General features: G+C 40.1%; 4 protein-coding genes across 5 annotated transcripts; 2 read left to right on the top strand and 2 right to left on the bottom strand.

Moving 5' to 3' along the window:
- The first annotated feature begins 43 nt into the window (after window positions 1–43).
- Shc (SHC-adaptor protein) lies at window positions 44–2187 on the top strand. Its single transcript, XM_068292632.1, has 2 exons — window positions 44–489; window positions 566–2187. The coding sequence occupies exons 1-2, from the start codon at window positions 299–301 to the stop codon at window positions 1719–1721; spliced, it is 1347 nt and encodes a 448-aa protein (XP_068148733.1). The 5' UTR covers window positions 44–298; the 3' UTR covers window positions 1722–2187.
- Window positions 2188–2719: 532 nt separating this feature from the next.
- Window positions 2720–3672, bottom strand: RpS17 (ribosomal protein S17). The gene is made up of 3 exons (XM_068292633.1): window positions 3515–3672; window positions 3161–3312; window positions 2720–3081 (listed from the first exon to the last, which is right to left on the bottom strand). The coding sequence occupies exons 1-3, from the start codon at window positions 3515–3517 to the stop codon at window positions 2841–2843; spliced, it is 396 nt and encodes a 131-aa protein (XP_068148734.1). The 5' UTR covers window positions 3518–3672; the 3' UTR covers window positions 2720–2840.
- Window positions 3673–4335: 663 nt separating this feature from the next.
- Window positions 4336–7845, top strand: LOC137578955 (SANT and BTB domain regulator of class switch recombination). The gene is made up of 6 exons (XM_068292591.1): window positions 4336–5498; window positions 5575–6248; window positions 6318–6598; window positions 6668–6890; window positions 6956–7193; window positions 7253–7845. Exons 1-6 carry the CDS (start codon window positions 4474–4476, stop codon window positions 7704–7706), a joined length of 2895 nt encoding a protein of 964 aa, XP_068148692.1. The 5' UTR covers window positions 4336–4473; the 3' UTR covers window positions 7707–7845.
- A 331-nt stretch (window positions 7846–8176) lies between these two features.
- Ubc4 (ubiquitin conjugating enzyme 4) lies at window positions 8177–10196 on the bottom strand. Of its 2 annotated transcripts, XR_011032776.1 has the most exons (4): window positions 9718–10196; window positions 9444–9596; window positions 8532–9230; window positions 8177–8384 (listed from the first exon to the last, which is right to left on the bottom strand). XR_011032776.1 is itself a non-coding variant. In XM_068292592.1 (3 exons), the coding sequence occupies exons 1-3, from the start codon at window positions 9778–9780 to the stop codon at window positions 8847–8849; spliced, it is 600 nt and encodes a 199-aa protein (XP_068148693.1). In that variant the 5' UTR covers window positions 9781–10196; the 3' UTR covers window positions 8177–8846. The 2 variants fall into 2 exon arrangements, 1 of the variants encoding a protein (XP_068148693.1); XM_068292592.1 differs by having other exon boundaries at window positions 8177–9230.
- Window positions 10197–11765: the final 1569 nt, after the last annotated feature.

Genomic DNA, 11765 nt, shown 5'->3' on the forward strand with positions numbered 1-11765 from the left:
TTGCAAGCCTTTACGTTACGTTACCAAATAGATGCAAGAAGGGAAAGCAAAAGTGAATTTATGTGTTGATTCGTCAATACATACCGTTACTTTTATTTTGGAACACTTGAAACGATTGGCAGCCACTATTGAGCACATCTGGCAACTCTGCGACTGGCTGTGTTGCCAGATATGGGGCAACTAAATATCCGGTAGCACAAAACACTGACTAACAACCAACACCAACAAAGACAAGGACTCGAGAGGATCATTAAAATTAACACAGACCATCCAAAACAAACGCACACACTCACACACAATGCCAAGGAATGGCGAGGACGGCAATTTGGGTGGTGGAGCCGCTGCTAGCACCAGTAGCGACGGATGCATTTATCCCGATAGCGAAATTATGGGCGTGGGAGTTGCATTCAATGTCCGCTATACTGGCTGCGTTGAGGTCAAGACGTCAATGAAATCGCTGGACTTTGAGACGCGCACAATGTTGGCACGGTAAGGCGGCATCCCCCTCATCTCGCCCACTGTCCAAAGTGTTTTATCTTTGCTCTTGTTTTTTTGTAACATTTAGGGAATGCATCAATCGAGTGTGCGAAGCTGCTGGTCTCAAGTCGGCAAGCAAAAGACGATTGGATAAGAAGTTATGTACCTTTATATCGGATCGACCCAGCATGAAACACGCTGGCACCAATATTATCATTAACGTCTCCAGCCGCGCCCTCACGTTGAGTAATGTGGAGACGGGTGAGGTCATTGCTAATCACAATATGCCAAGGATTAGCTTTGCATCGGGAGGTGATAACGACACTCTCGATTTTCTGGCTTACATAGCCAAAAATGAGGATGAGTGGCGGGCATGCTATGTCCTTGAATGCGCCGGCGGGCAGAGTGAGGATCTAATTGTAACCATTGGCAAGGCATTCGTTTTGCGTTTTAATGCACTGAGTCGTCTCAATGATACAGGGGCCGCTGGCCATGATAATATCAATCAAAGTTGCAAAGAGAATGTCAAAGAGTATTATAATGATTTACCGAACAAGCTGCCACCAGAAGTGCCCAACGCCAACAGTCAGCAGCAGCAGGAAACGCAAAAACAGCAGCAGCCTCTGCATCCACATGCCCCTCGAGTGGCCCAATTGAACCTAAAGAAGCCGCGCGATCGATTGAGCAGTAATCTCATTGACCTAAACTCACCGCCTCCTGATCAAACAACAAACAAACTTTCCCTGGGCAATTTTGATCCCTTGCAACAGGCGACAGCAGCCAATTCCTCCTCCACAGTCACATCCACATCATCATTATTGGCTTCCGGAGCAAACTCCTCTGCCCCTCTCTCCCACATACGCGATGTCTTCGATGGTCCTCAGTGTCCGTTAACTGCCGAAATATGGTTTCATGCCTCCATATCACGGCCCATAGCAGAAAGGCGTTTACAACAGGACGGGGATTTCTTGGTCCGCGAGTCTCAGGGCAAACGCGGACAATATGTTCTAACTGGCCTCGAGGGTAAGACACCCAAGCATTTGTTACTCATCGATCCTGAGGGTGTTGTCCGTACCAAAGATCGAATATTCGATAGCATTAGCCATTTGATCAATTATCATTATGCACATGCTCTGCCCATCATATCAGAGGATTCGGAGCTGGTCTTGCGTAATCCAGTGCGTCGCCCACAACAGGATCAACAGCAGCAGCAACAACAACAGCAACAAGCTGTGGCAACTTAAACTGCATATAGAATAACAAACTCGGTTAAAAGGAGAACTTACAACGAGCGAGCTAGCGAACAAGAGAGAGAGATAGAAAGGGCGAGCGAGAGAGAACGAGAACAAGACGAACTAAAATCAAGTACGCTGGGATTAGTTTTTAAGTATCCTACCGATTTCTGGATTTTTCTCACTAAGTTCTCTCAAACATACAAAGAATTCTTCATATACATACATAACAAATCTATATACATACATACATATACATATATAAATTATATACTATATACATACATGTATTTGTGTACACACTTTCTAGATTGTAATGTGCTGCACACTCCTAGAGAATATCTTTTATATATCGTCGTACCATACACAAAATACCATTTATTTATGGTTTATACATACAAACAAATATTTATTTATATATATGTGCATGTGTCTACAGTATTTTTCATTCGAATGAAAATAAAAGTATACAAACAAATCCCCAAAAACAAAATATGTATTACTTAAAATTCAAATCAAATTAGAAAATGTATCCATTAATACTTCAGTATGATCTTTACCTCATCAAACAGATCGACTTCGAGGAGCCTCAATGGGGGTAAATTACATTTTTGAAAAGATTTTAACTTGAACAGAAAAAGAAACATTTACATTCATTGTACAAGATTTTCAATCAGTTTTGTCTGAAATATGCTGTCGTGATGGTAACAGACTTATCTGTGATCAAAGTAGGCAATCTATCCATTAGATATGGATTGATCTTACAGAATTAATACATTCATCAATAGATATAGTACAAATAAACAAAAACATATCGCATTTCATGATAATATATATGGTCAATACCTATAAATGTAGCCTTATCCATTTAAAAACCGATTCCAAATAGAGGCAAGATATTGACACAATATATATAAAAGTGATCTCAGACTTTATCTCTCCATGCATAGATAGATTTAGACATATGCATATTAAACAAAATTAAAAAAAAAAAAACACAATTATCCGGATTTCGTTTACACTTTCACACACACTTTTCTTTATTGTGCTTCCAGGGAAAAACAGAAAAAAAATTATCTTTTATAAGAGACATCATTTCCACTTCACTTCTGGTTAGAATAGTTGAAGATTCTAATTGCGACGTCCAAAATTGTTGGTGTTGGGCTGGGTCAATTGCAGGCCACGAATGTTGTGGAAGTCCAGCAGCTTCAACATCTCCTTGGTATCGGGATCGACCTCGATGATGTCCTGCTCCAGAGCGGAAACGGCGGGCACGTAGTTGTCACGACGCTCGCGCTCTTCCTCCTGCAGTTTGATGGAAATACCACGCACCTGGGAGTGACGCAGACGGCCCATCAAATGGGTAACATAACTGAAAGTAAAGGTAAATATATATATGAATATATAGTAACATTGTCTCACACACAAACACACACTCTAATGGAACTTACCCGGCAATCTTGTTGCGCAGAGGCTTGGTGGGAATGATAGCAACCTCCTCGCAGATGCGCTTGTTGGTGTGGAAGTCCAATGTCAGACGTGTGTAGTACTTCTCAATGATGACCTTGGCGGCCTTCTTTACTGTCTTGGTTCTGACGCGACCCTGATAAATAAAATGGGGAAGTTTACAAATTAGTTAAAATCATCATACCGAAAATGTGCATTCGCCATGCGAATCAACATAAATTTTCAACATTGAGGTTAGGTTGACACAAAACACAATCGGATTTCGTTTCAAATTGCATTTATTTCATGTTTCCAATAATAAGCTACATGATTCTCTCATGTTTACGGCCACTACTTACCATTTTTAATCAATTTACACTTTAATTTCAATCAAAAATTAAAGCAGACCAGCAAAAAAACAACGTGTCGGGACAACGCTCCACGGAAAAAGAACTAGGGACGGCAAAAGAACTGGTGATGGCAAAAATCTAAATGAACGATTTCATCTCTGAAAAGCTGTCATCGCCTATCGGGTTTTCACTTGGTGGAAACCCATCACTACGACTTATTGTCCATCTCTATTTAAAAAAAGTCACGGCGAAGGCTCGACAGCATGGTTGGGTCTGACTCCTTTGCTCGATTCCAACCATTTCTCACGATTTGGATCGAGTTGCATGTTGGATCGAGCTGCGACATCGAGTTGGCGCCATTAAACAACTTTTTGAAATTTGTTAATATTTATATTAAATGCCATCCAGTTTGGAAATCATTCAACTTACAAATGACATTTCGACAAAATTAATTGAACTAAATTGTTAAAAGATCCAAGTAAATTTTATAAAGATTAATAAAGTTCAAATTAGTATTTTATATACTTTTTATATATTTTTTAATATCGCCAAAATGTATGTAATAGGCAGAAGGAAGTTTTTCCAACCCCATAAAGTATATATATTCTTGATTAAATAGAACCGATCTTCAAAAAAATTTCAATGACATACATTCAATGGTGTGTTCGAAACTTGCAATATTTGTTTCACCTGGTGCATGGTATACGGAAGTCGTCGAGACGACTTACTTTCTTCACCTTTGTTTTGGTTTTTTATGCATTTTAAACTTTTTCCCGCAATCGAAAAAAAGAAACAAAAACTAAAAAAAGGCGGATAACAATGTTTAAAGGAAAATTTTAAAATGTTAGTGGGAAGTTTCGTTTATCAGCGCATTTCTTTGAACTTATTTGGTTATGGTTGTCATTCGCAACCAAATTGCACCCAATCAATAAATAAAAAACAATGCATATCGAATCAGAAAGTGGAACATGCAGAGGAACGAAGATGGAGCTGCTGGTGGAGCTACAAATGATCAGCAACAGCAATTTAAATGCTCGATCGATGCCAACTCTGGCACTGATTTTCAAATCAATTTAAATGAATTTCTAGAATTTTTGAAACTTTCTTGTCATGTTAACGATATGATAGCGAAGGCAGATATGGGCAAGTCACACACAAGAGAGCCAATACCACCCATGGAGGGAGCCGGAGGTGGTGGTAATCAGGCCAAACGTCAGACAAAGCGCGAAGAATTCGATTTTGATACATTGGCGGAGAATCATTTGGTCAACGAGCTGTTGGGCCTTAAGAGACTCAAGCATCATCGACATTCCACCACCACCACCACCAGCAGCAGCGGCACTACTACCACCACCAATACTAACACCACAAGCATCACTGCCACCACAAGCTCTAGTCGTGATGAAAGTAGAACCAACTTGTTATTGGCTGGCAATGAAACCAAATCTTTTCGTTCTGGTCCAGGACACGTGCATGGCGGAGGAGGACGTGGACGTCACGATTCGTTAGCCACCTATAGGGGTTTACATCCCAAATTAAGTGAACAATTGGATGCGGTTATTAATGAGGGAGTACTCGATTCGGTTCTTTCGTTCATTTGTCCAGTGCCCGTGCCCGTACCATTGGCCACCAATGCTAGAAATAAACCCAAACAGCAGCAGCAGCAGCAACAACAACAGCCACATATGCCGCCAGCGGCAAAAGAAATTTTAACACTGCCCACGAATCCAGCTCCAGCTATAAGTGCAGCCAAATCTATGACCGATATGTCTTCCTATAACAATTCATCGTTACCGGTGACGACATCGGCACCAGCCCTCCAGCAGCAGGTAACCGAAATGGATGGTATTGCATCGTCCTCCACATCCAATAATTTAATGCGTGCCATGGTCAAAGAGCCAAGCACAAGCAAGGGATCAATGAATACCACAGGACGCCGCAAATCTCTTCTTTTGGTCAAAGATAGCAAACATTTGCGTCAGGAGAAAAGGGAGTAAGCATTGTCCTTTCCACCCATCCTTGTCATAAACCAAGTTCTTCTAATATTTCTTTTTTTTATTTTCTCTTAGGCCCGAGGTGGTCATCCATGTCTGCGATGAGGTAAAGAACACCTCACGTGACTTTACCTGCCCGCAGAGTTTGTTGGTCAGCAAAATGGGTTATTTTGCCGATGTGACAGCTGGCCAGCGGCTCGAAGAGATGGACATATCGGTGCATTGTGACATTTTGATCTTCGATTGGCTTATGAAGTGGATCAAACATAGTGCACAGAGTCAGGAATTACCGAATCCCAGTCAAACAAGCAATCACGCCTCATCGGGACCTCAATTGGATGGCAATAATGTTGTCCCCATATTGGTTTCGGCGAGTTTTTTGCAAATGGAACCCTTACTGCTGGAATGCCTTACCTTTTGTCATGCCCATCTCAGCGAAGTGGTGCGCACATCGACGAATCTTTCGTGCTTGAATGATGCCCTGGTTACCCGTTTAGCTGCCATGTTTACCAATCTGGAGCTGGAAATAGTGCGCGATAAGAAGGAGAGGGTTACGCCACGTCTCTGGACCAAATTGATACAGAGTTTGAGTGAGCCGGAGCCGGAGGCTCTTCGTGGTCATTTCTATAGTATGTCGGGATTGTTTCGTTGCATTCGATGCTTCAGTTGTGTGACCAATACCATGAAATCCTACATGAATTGTACGCCAAGCAACATACGTTTAAATCGTTGGGGACAACTGATGAGTGGTGTGTGCCTGAGATGATTTGCATGGTGGGATCGACTTACATATGTAACTTTTTCAATTTCTCTCGCAGGTCATGTGCGCGATCCCAATTGGGACTTAAATATCTATATAATGCAATTGTTCAAGGAGTTGAAATCGTGGCGAAAAGTCTATTGGAAACTATGGGGACATTGTCACTATCTCTATTGTTGCACTTGTGAGGCACACTTTCCAGTCTACCAGATGAACTGGTGTCGCTATCATCCGGAGGCACCGAATTTCTTGGGACCAGTGGGCAATGCCGGTCCAGCGGGCCGTTATGCCTGTTGTGGACAGCAGGCATTTAGATATGAGACTCTGCCGGGACCCAATGTACGTATCCCAACCCTAAACCCAGTGAATCTCTGTACCACTTTAAGTTCTAATCCCTCTCCCAAAAAGGGTTGTCAATTCCGTGAGCATAGTGTTCTGGTGGAAACCGATCGAGAACGTGCCATATTGGCTATAGCTCAGCTTGTAGCTGAGAATTTTGCATTGTGCGAATTGCCACCATTGCGCATCCAAGAGTTGGCTGCCGCTGGGGAGATAAATCCCAGTTGGCAGGGCATCTCATTGACCCCTCAACGTTGCCGGCAAGGTCTATTGCCACAACTCTGCATGGACAGTGGGTTTAAATAATATTTTGCGCATAGACAATGTTTTCAATTCGATTTGTCTTCCATTTTGCAGTGACAAATCACAGGGTAAGCCGACGAATGCGCGGATCTCGCCATCAAATCGATACCAGCACCGATTCGGAGACCACATCAACAAGCGAGGAAGATGCCCGTTCGTTGCGTCCCAGAATGCGCAATGCCATGAATCATAATGATGATGATGATTCCAGTGAATCAAGCGATGGCTGTGAATCGGAGCATCATCATCGTCCGCCTCCTAGAAAAACACGTGGCAAGAAAGGACGAAAAAGGTTGGTCCTTATCCTGACTTAACTTGCGCTTTTGAATCTTCTGTTTCTGTGCTTTGTAGGCCCACTGAAGTGTCGGGAAGATTTTGGTCCGGTGAGTTGTCGGCCCGTAGCAATCAGGATCATCAGCGTGATTTTGAGGAGAAGATTATGAAACAAGTGGCCACCTATGTGACCAAAAAAACCGGATCCGATCAGTCTCTAGTGCAGAATGCTAAACCCTTGGGTGGCACCTACGTACGTCTCGAGACCGAATGGAAAGAGATGCTAAAGCAGCGTCATAGTAATCACAATTTGACCAATAGTTCCATTGGGGTTGCCGGTGGCGGTTGCGGTGGACCTGGAGGCGCTGCTGGCGGAGGCAGTGGTGCTGGCGGCGGCAACGCAGGCAGCATTTTAAGCAGCAGCAGCAACACCCTAATGAGCGGTTCCATGCCCTTAGGTGGCATGGGCGGTTGTGGCGGCTCCAACCTTGGCTCCAGTGCCCCTTCAATGTCCAAGCAAAAGCACAAGTAAAAAAGGTATTCCCCGTTTTAACTAGCTAAATACACAAAATGTAGTGAGGAAACATCAAAATGTTTGTAGGCACAAATTTATAGTCGAAATGTTCTAGTCAAATTTAATATACCTGTATTAAAATAACACAAGTAATAAATCATTGTCATCTAGCTTTCTCTGAAGGGCAAGAGACGGAGAGCAAAATTGTTATATGTGGCTGAAATACTAACTTCAAAATGATCGATCAATAACTACGCTATATATAAAGTCAGTTTGGTTTATGTTTTTTTTTTTTTACTAGTTTTACATGCATCTCCTCTTTTGATCCTTTAAAAATCGAATTAAAATGGAAATCATTTTCATTATTATTTTATTATGCACTTTGTTTCTTATTCTTCATTTTATATATTTTGTTTTTTTTTTCTTTTTGTTTTTCTTTTCTTTTGTATTTAAATATTATGTGTTAACTTAACGCAATTTACAAAGAGTTAATTTTAATTTATTTATTTATCATTATAGATGATTTGAAAAATCATTAAACTTTTTCTTATTCCTTTTTGAACTAAAATGCATTGACGACACAAAAAAATTAAAATTTAAAATAATCATAATAAAAAAGGGAGGGAGGGAGAACCCTGAGGATTCGTTCCACTCATCATCGATTGATTGAATATAAAAAAAGGCCTTGGGCTCAACCTGTAGCAGGAAATCAACATTAATTTTTGTAAGCTTTTTTTTCTCACAAAGAACAAAATATTTTAACAGAAAAATACGATGCACACATGCAAACATCATGAAACAATTATTACACGAACAATTTATTATTTTTTTTTGTGTTTTTACCGAAAAGGAGAGAAGTGTAAGAGTAAACGGGAGGGCGGAAAATCGGGGGAAATGGCTGCGATTCTGTTTATATGTGCATAAAGATAGTTTTTGCCCGCTCTCGCTCTCTCTCTCACACTCACACTCACACTTTGCTGCGATACGCCATGGTCCTTCAGTCTCAAGTATAAACTTTGCACTCTTGGATTTCTTTTGCTTTGCCGAATTTAAAGTGATTCTACTGACGCTAGCGATGGACTGAGACTGGTCTAACGTTACGATTTTTTTTGTTTTTAGGTGACATTTTTTTTTTTGGGGTTTGTTTTGTTAAGCAAGCTAACTAAACAGGCACTCTGTGGCCTTCTCCAAATTCCAGTTCTCTTTGGATAGAATGGCTCTGGCATCATGTTCATCAATGCCCATATCCTTAAGACGTTGAATTTTTGAATCACAATCGGGAAATGTATGCGGACCACCGGCATAGGCATTTGTCCAGTGTTTGGCAGTTAACAAAAAGAAATCATGCTTATCCTTGAATTGATGGGCCACCACAGCGTCCTGTGGATCATCAGGTTCGGCAGCGGCCAGCAACGCCTGCAGGGATAATAACACAGTGCGCAATGTCATTGCAGCGGCCCAATTATCCTTGAGTATATCCAAACAAATGGCGCCGGTAACCGATGATATATTTGGATGCCAAATGCGTGTTATAAAGCGAACCTTAAGTAAAGTAAAATTAGTTAAAAGACGATTTCAAGCTTAATTAAAACTACGATGGAAATCCTATTACGATTGTTGCTGACTTTTGCCGTTAGACAGACACAAACAACTGTTAGATGAAATTGGAACCCCATGACAAATTTTTCTTTCTTGATTGAGGTTAAAACCCGATTGATATCGAATGTCGGTTCTCTTCTGGGAATTTTAGCCTACCTTTGGTGGATTGAATGGATATGTCTCCGGCACTTTGATCTCCAAAACAAATTTGCCTCCCTCATATGGTGTATCCGGTGGTCCCGCTATTTCGCCGCGCAGCTCTGTCCAGCTATCATTAACCAGTTCAATTTTTATGGAGCATTGGACTATCTAACGAATATATTTAAGAACTGGTTAGATATATGTACTTATGGGTTGGAGTGCATATATTTTTGTGTGATCCTACCAATTTTGGTTGTTATTTTGCACTAACTTCTTCTAAGAGTCTTACCTCTTCGCTGCGCATTACTTCCTTAAATTCGCGCTTAATACGTGATACAGCCATATTCGCCATGATGTTTTTTTGTTTGTCGGTGTTGTCCTTTTTGTACTGGATTCTATTTTTCTAATATTTTTTGTGCCGTTTTCCGGGTGCCGTGTCTTTTTTTTGGCCTTTCTTTCCCCAGCGTTGCGTAAAATCCTCCTTTCTTCTTTTTGTTTGTGTTGTTGTGTTTGTTGGAGAGGCGTTTTGTGCGAGCGTGTGTGTCTGTGTGTGTGTTTGTTTCTTGTGTGTTCTGTGTGTGTTATTTGTCACACATTGAAATGGTGTGTTTTGTATAAAAAAATTGCTAAATAAATATATGATATAACATTTCAAATGAAAAATATAACTACTATATGATTTAGAAAACTTAAATTTAAACTATTTGCTTCTTGTGTTAAATTTACTCGGTCAAAAAAAACAAGGGAGCTGCTGCTGTTCCCAGTGTTGATTAGTTTGGCTATTTTCCCGTCAAGCTGGTCACCTTAGCCGATTTAGCTATAATCTGGCCAATTTGAAGTAACAGTTATCGATAAGCACTGCAATTGGGCGCTTAGTTTCAAATTCTGCGTTTTTTTTTTTTCCATAATTTTTCTTCGAATTCGATACACAATTATGTACATGCCCTTTTTCAAAATCAAGTAATTATGAAAGCAAACAATTGTTGTTAGTCAAAGAGTTTCAAGTTTAAATTAGGAATCAATTCTAACAGAAATGTTTTTTTTTCTTCTATTGTTTATGCGATTTGAGTTTTCTTGGTTTCTCTGATTAAATGGCCATGGAAACACATATCTATTGCCCACACACATAGACAGATCAATTTGAACTTGTTAGACAGAAAACCTCCACCCAAATACCTTTTATCAATTAGCCGCAATATACAAAGATAAATATGTACATACGACGGCTCTCATAACTATTTCACATTAAAGAGTATCCAACTTTATTTAAATGAAATTTGATTAAATCTTCAAGTATATATACATACATAGATGAATCTAAACAATGCCCATGGTAACGATTGAGATCGAAACCTTTAAAAGATATACGAACCTTTAACTAAGCAACTGTATGCGTGCACATACATGCATACATACATACATACATATGTAGACATACATATCGTACCATTTCATATCATTTCAGTTATTTGGTACAGACTGAAGGTTATTTTCCATTGCTACTCTGATCTTGAGCCCTAGAACAATCGACACTTTATTCGACCTTAGTTACGTGGTTCTTATTACGCCTTAATGTTTGGGTCTCTGGGTTTGTTTTATTTTCGTTTTGTCTGCTCCAATGGGATGGTGAGTGTGCGGGGTAGAGGGGATTGAAATTTGAAACTCGTTTTCAGTTGATATATGTATGTATATAATAATTATAAATATTATTGAAAAAGGTCTCCTAGCATGTATGTATGTGTATATGAGTGGGTTGGTTTTTGTCTGCTTGGCAACAGCTTTGAAAAAACAACAAATAGACTTGGTTAATTATGCTGCTAGGTGGCCGATCACACAACTATGCATACATAAATCTCCATACATATATATATGAGTGGATATACATACATACATATGTGCAGATGTCTACAAACACATATGTATGTACATATGTACATATGTATAGGTTTGTATGTATTAATACGCACACGCACGATGCCCATTTTATTGCCTTTCAATTCACGTTTTTTGTGCAAAATGGCAAATTATAAAGCAACAGTTTGCTGCCGCAGTTTCTACGCTCTTTGATAAATCCACTTGCTCTACTTTTTTCACCTTTCATTTATGCCTAACGACAAGAAATTTCATAGATTTTGTATGATCCTTTAGATCTTTTAAATTAAATTGCAGGCCAAGCACTTGCCACAATAAATATACCCTTACCAGAAGGGTATGGGTAGCAGAAAACAAAAATAATGACAGAAACAAAGCCAATTAAAAAAAACGTGTCCGAAATTTTTCACTCTCTCTTCTCTTCTCTCGCTCTCTCTGCCATCTCTATCGCTTTGTTTCGCTATC

This window comes from Drosophila tropicalis, unplaced genomic scaffold, assembly GCF_018151085.1.
Source record: "Drosophila tropicalis isolate 14030-0801.00 unplaced genomic scaffold, ASM1815108v1 contig_694, whole genome shotgun sequence".
In the NCBI taxonomy this organism is placed as follows: Eukaryota; Metazoa; Arthropoda; class Insecta; order Diptera; family Drosophilidae; genus Drosophila; species Drosophila tropicalis.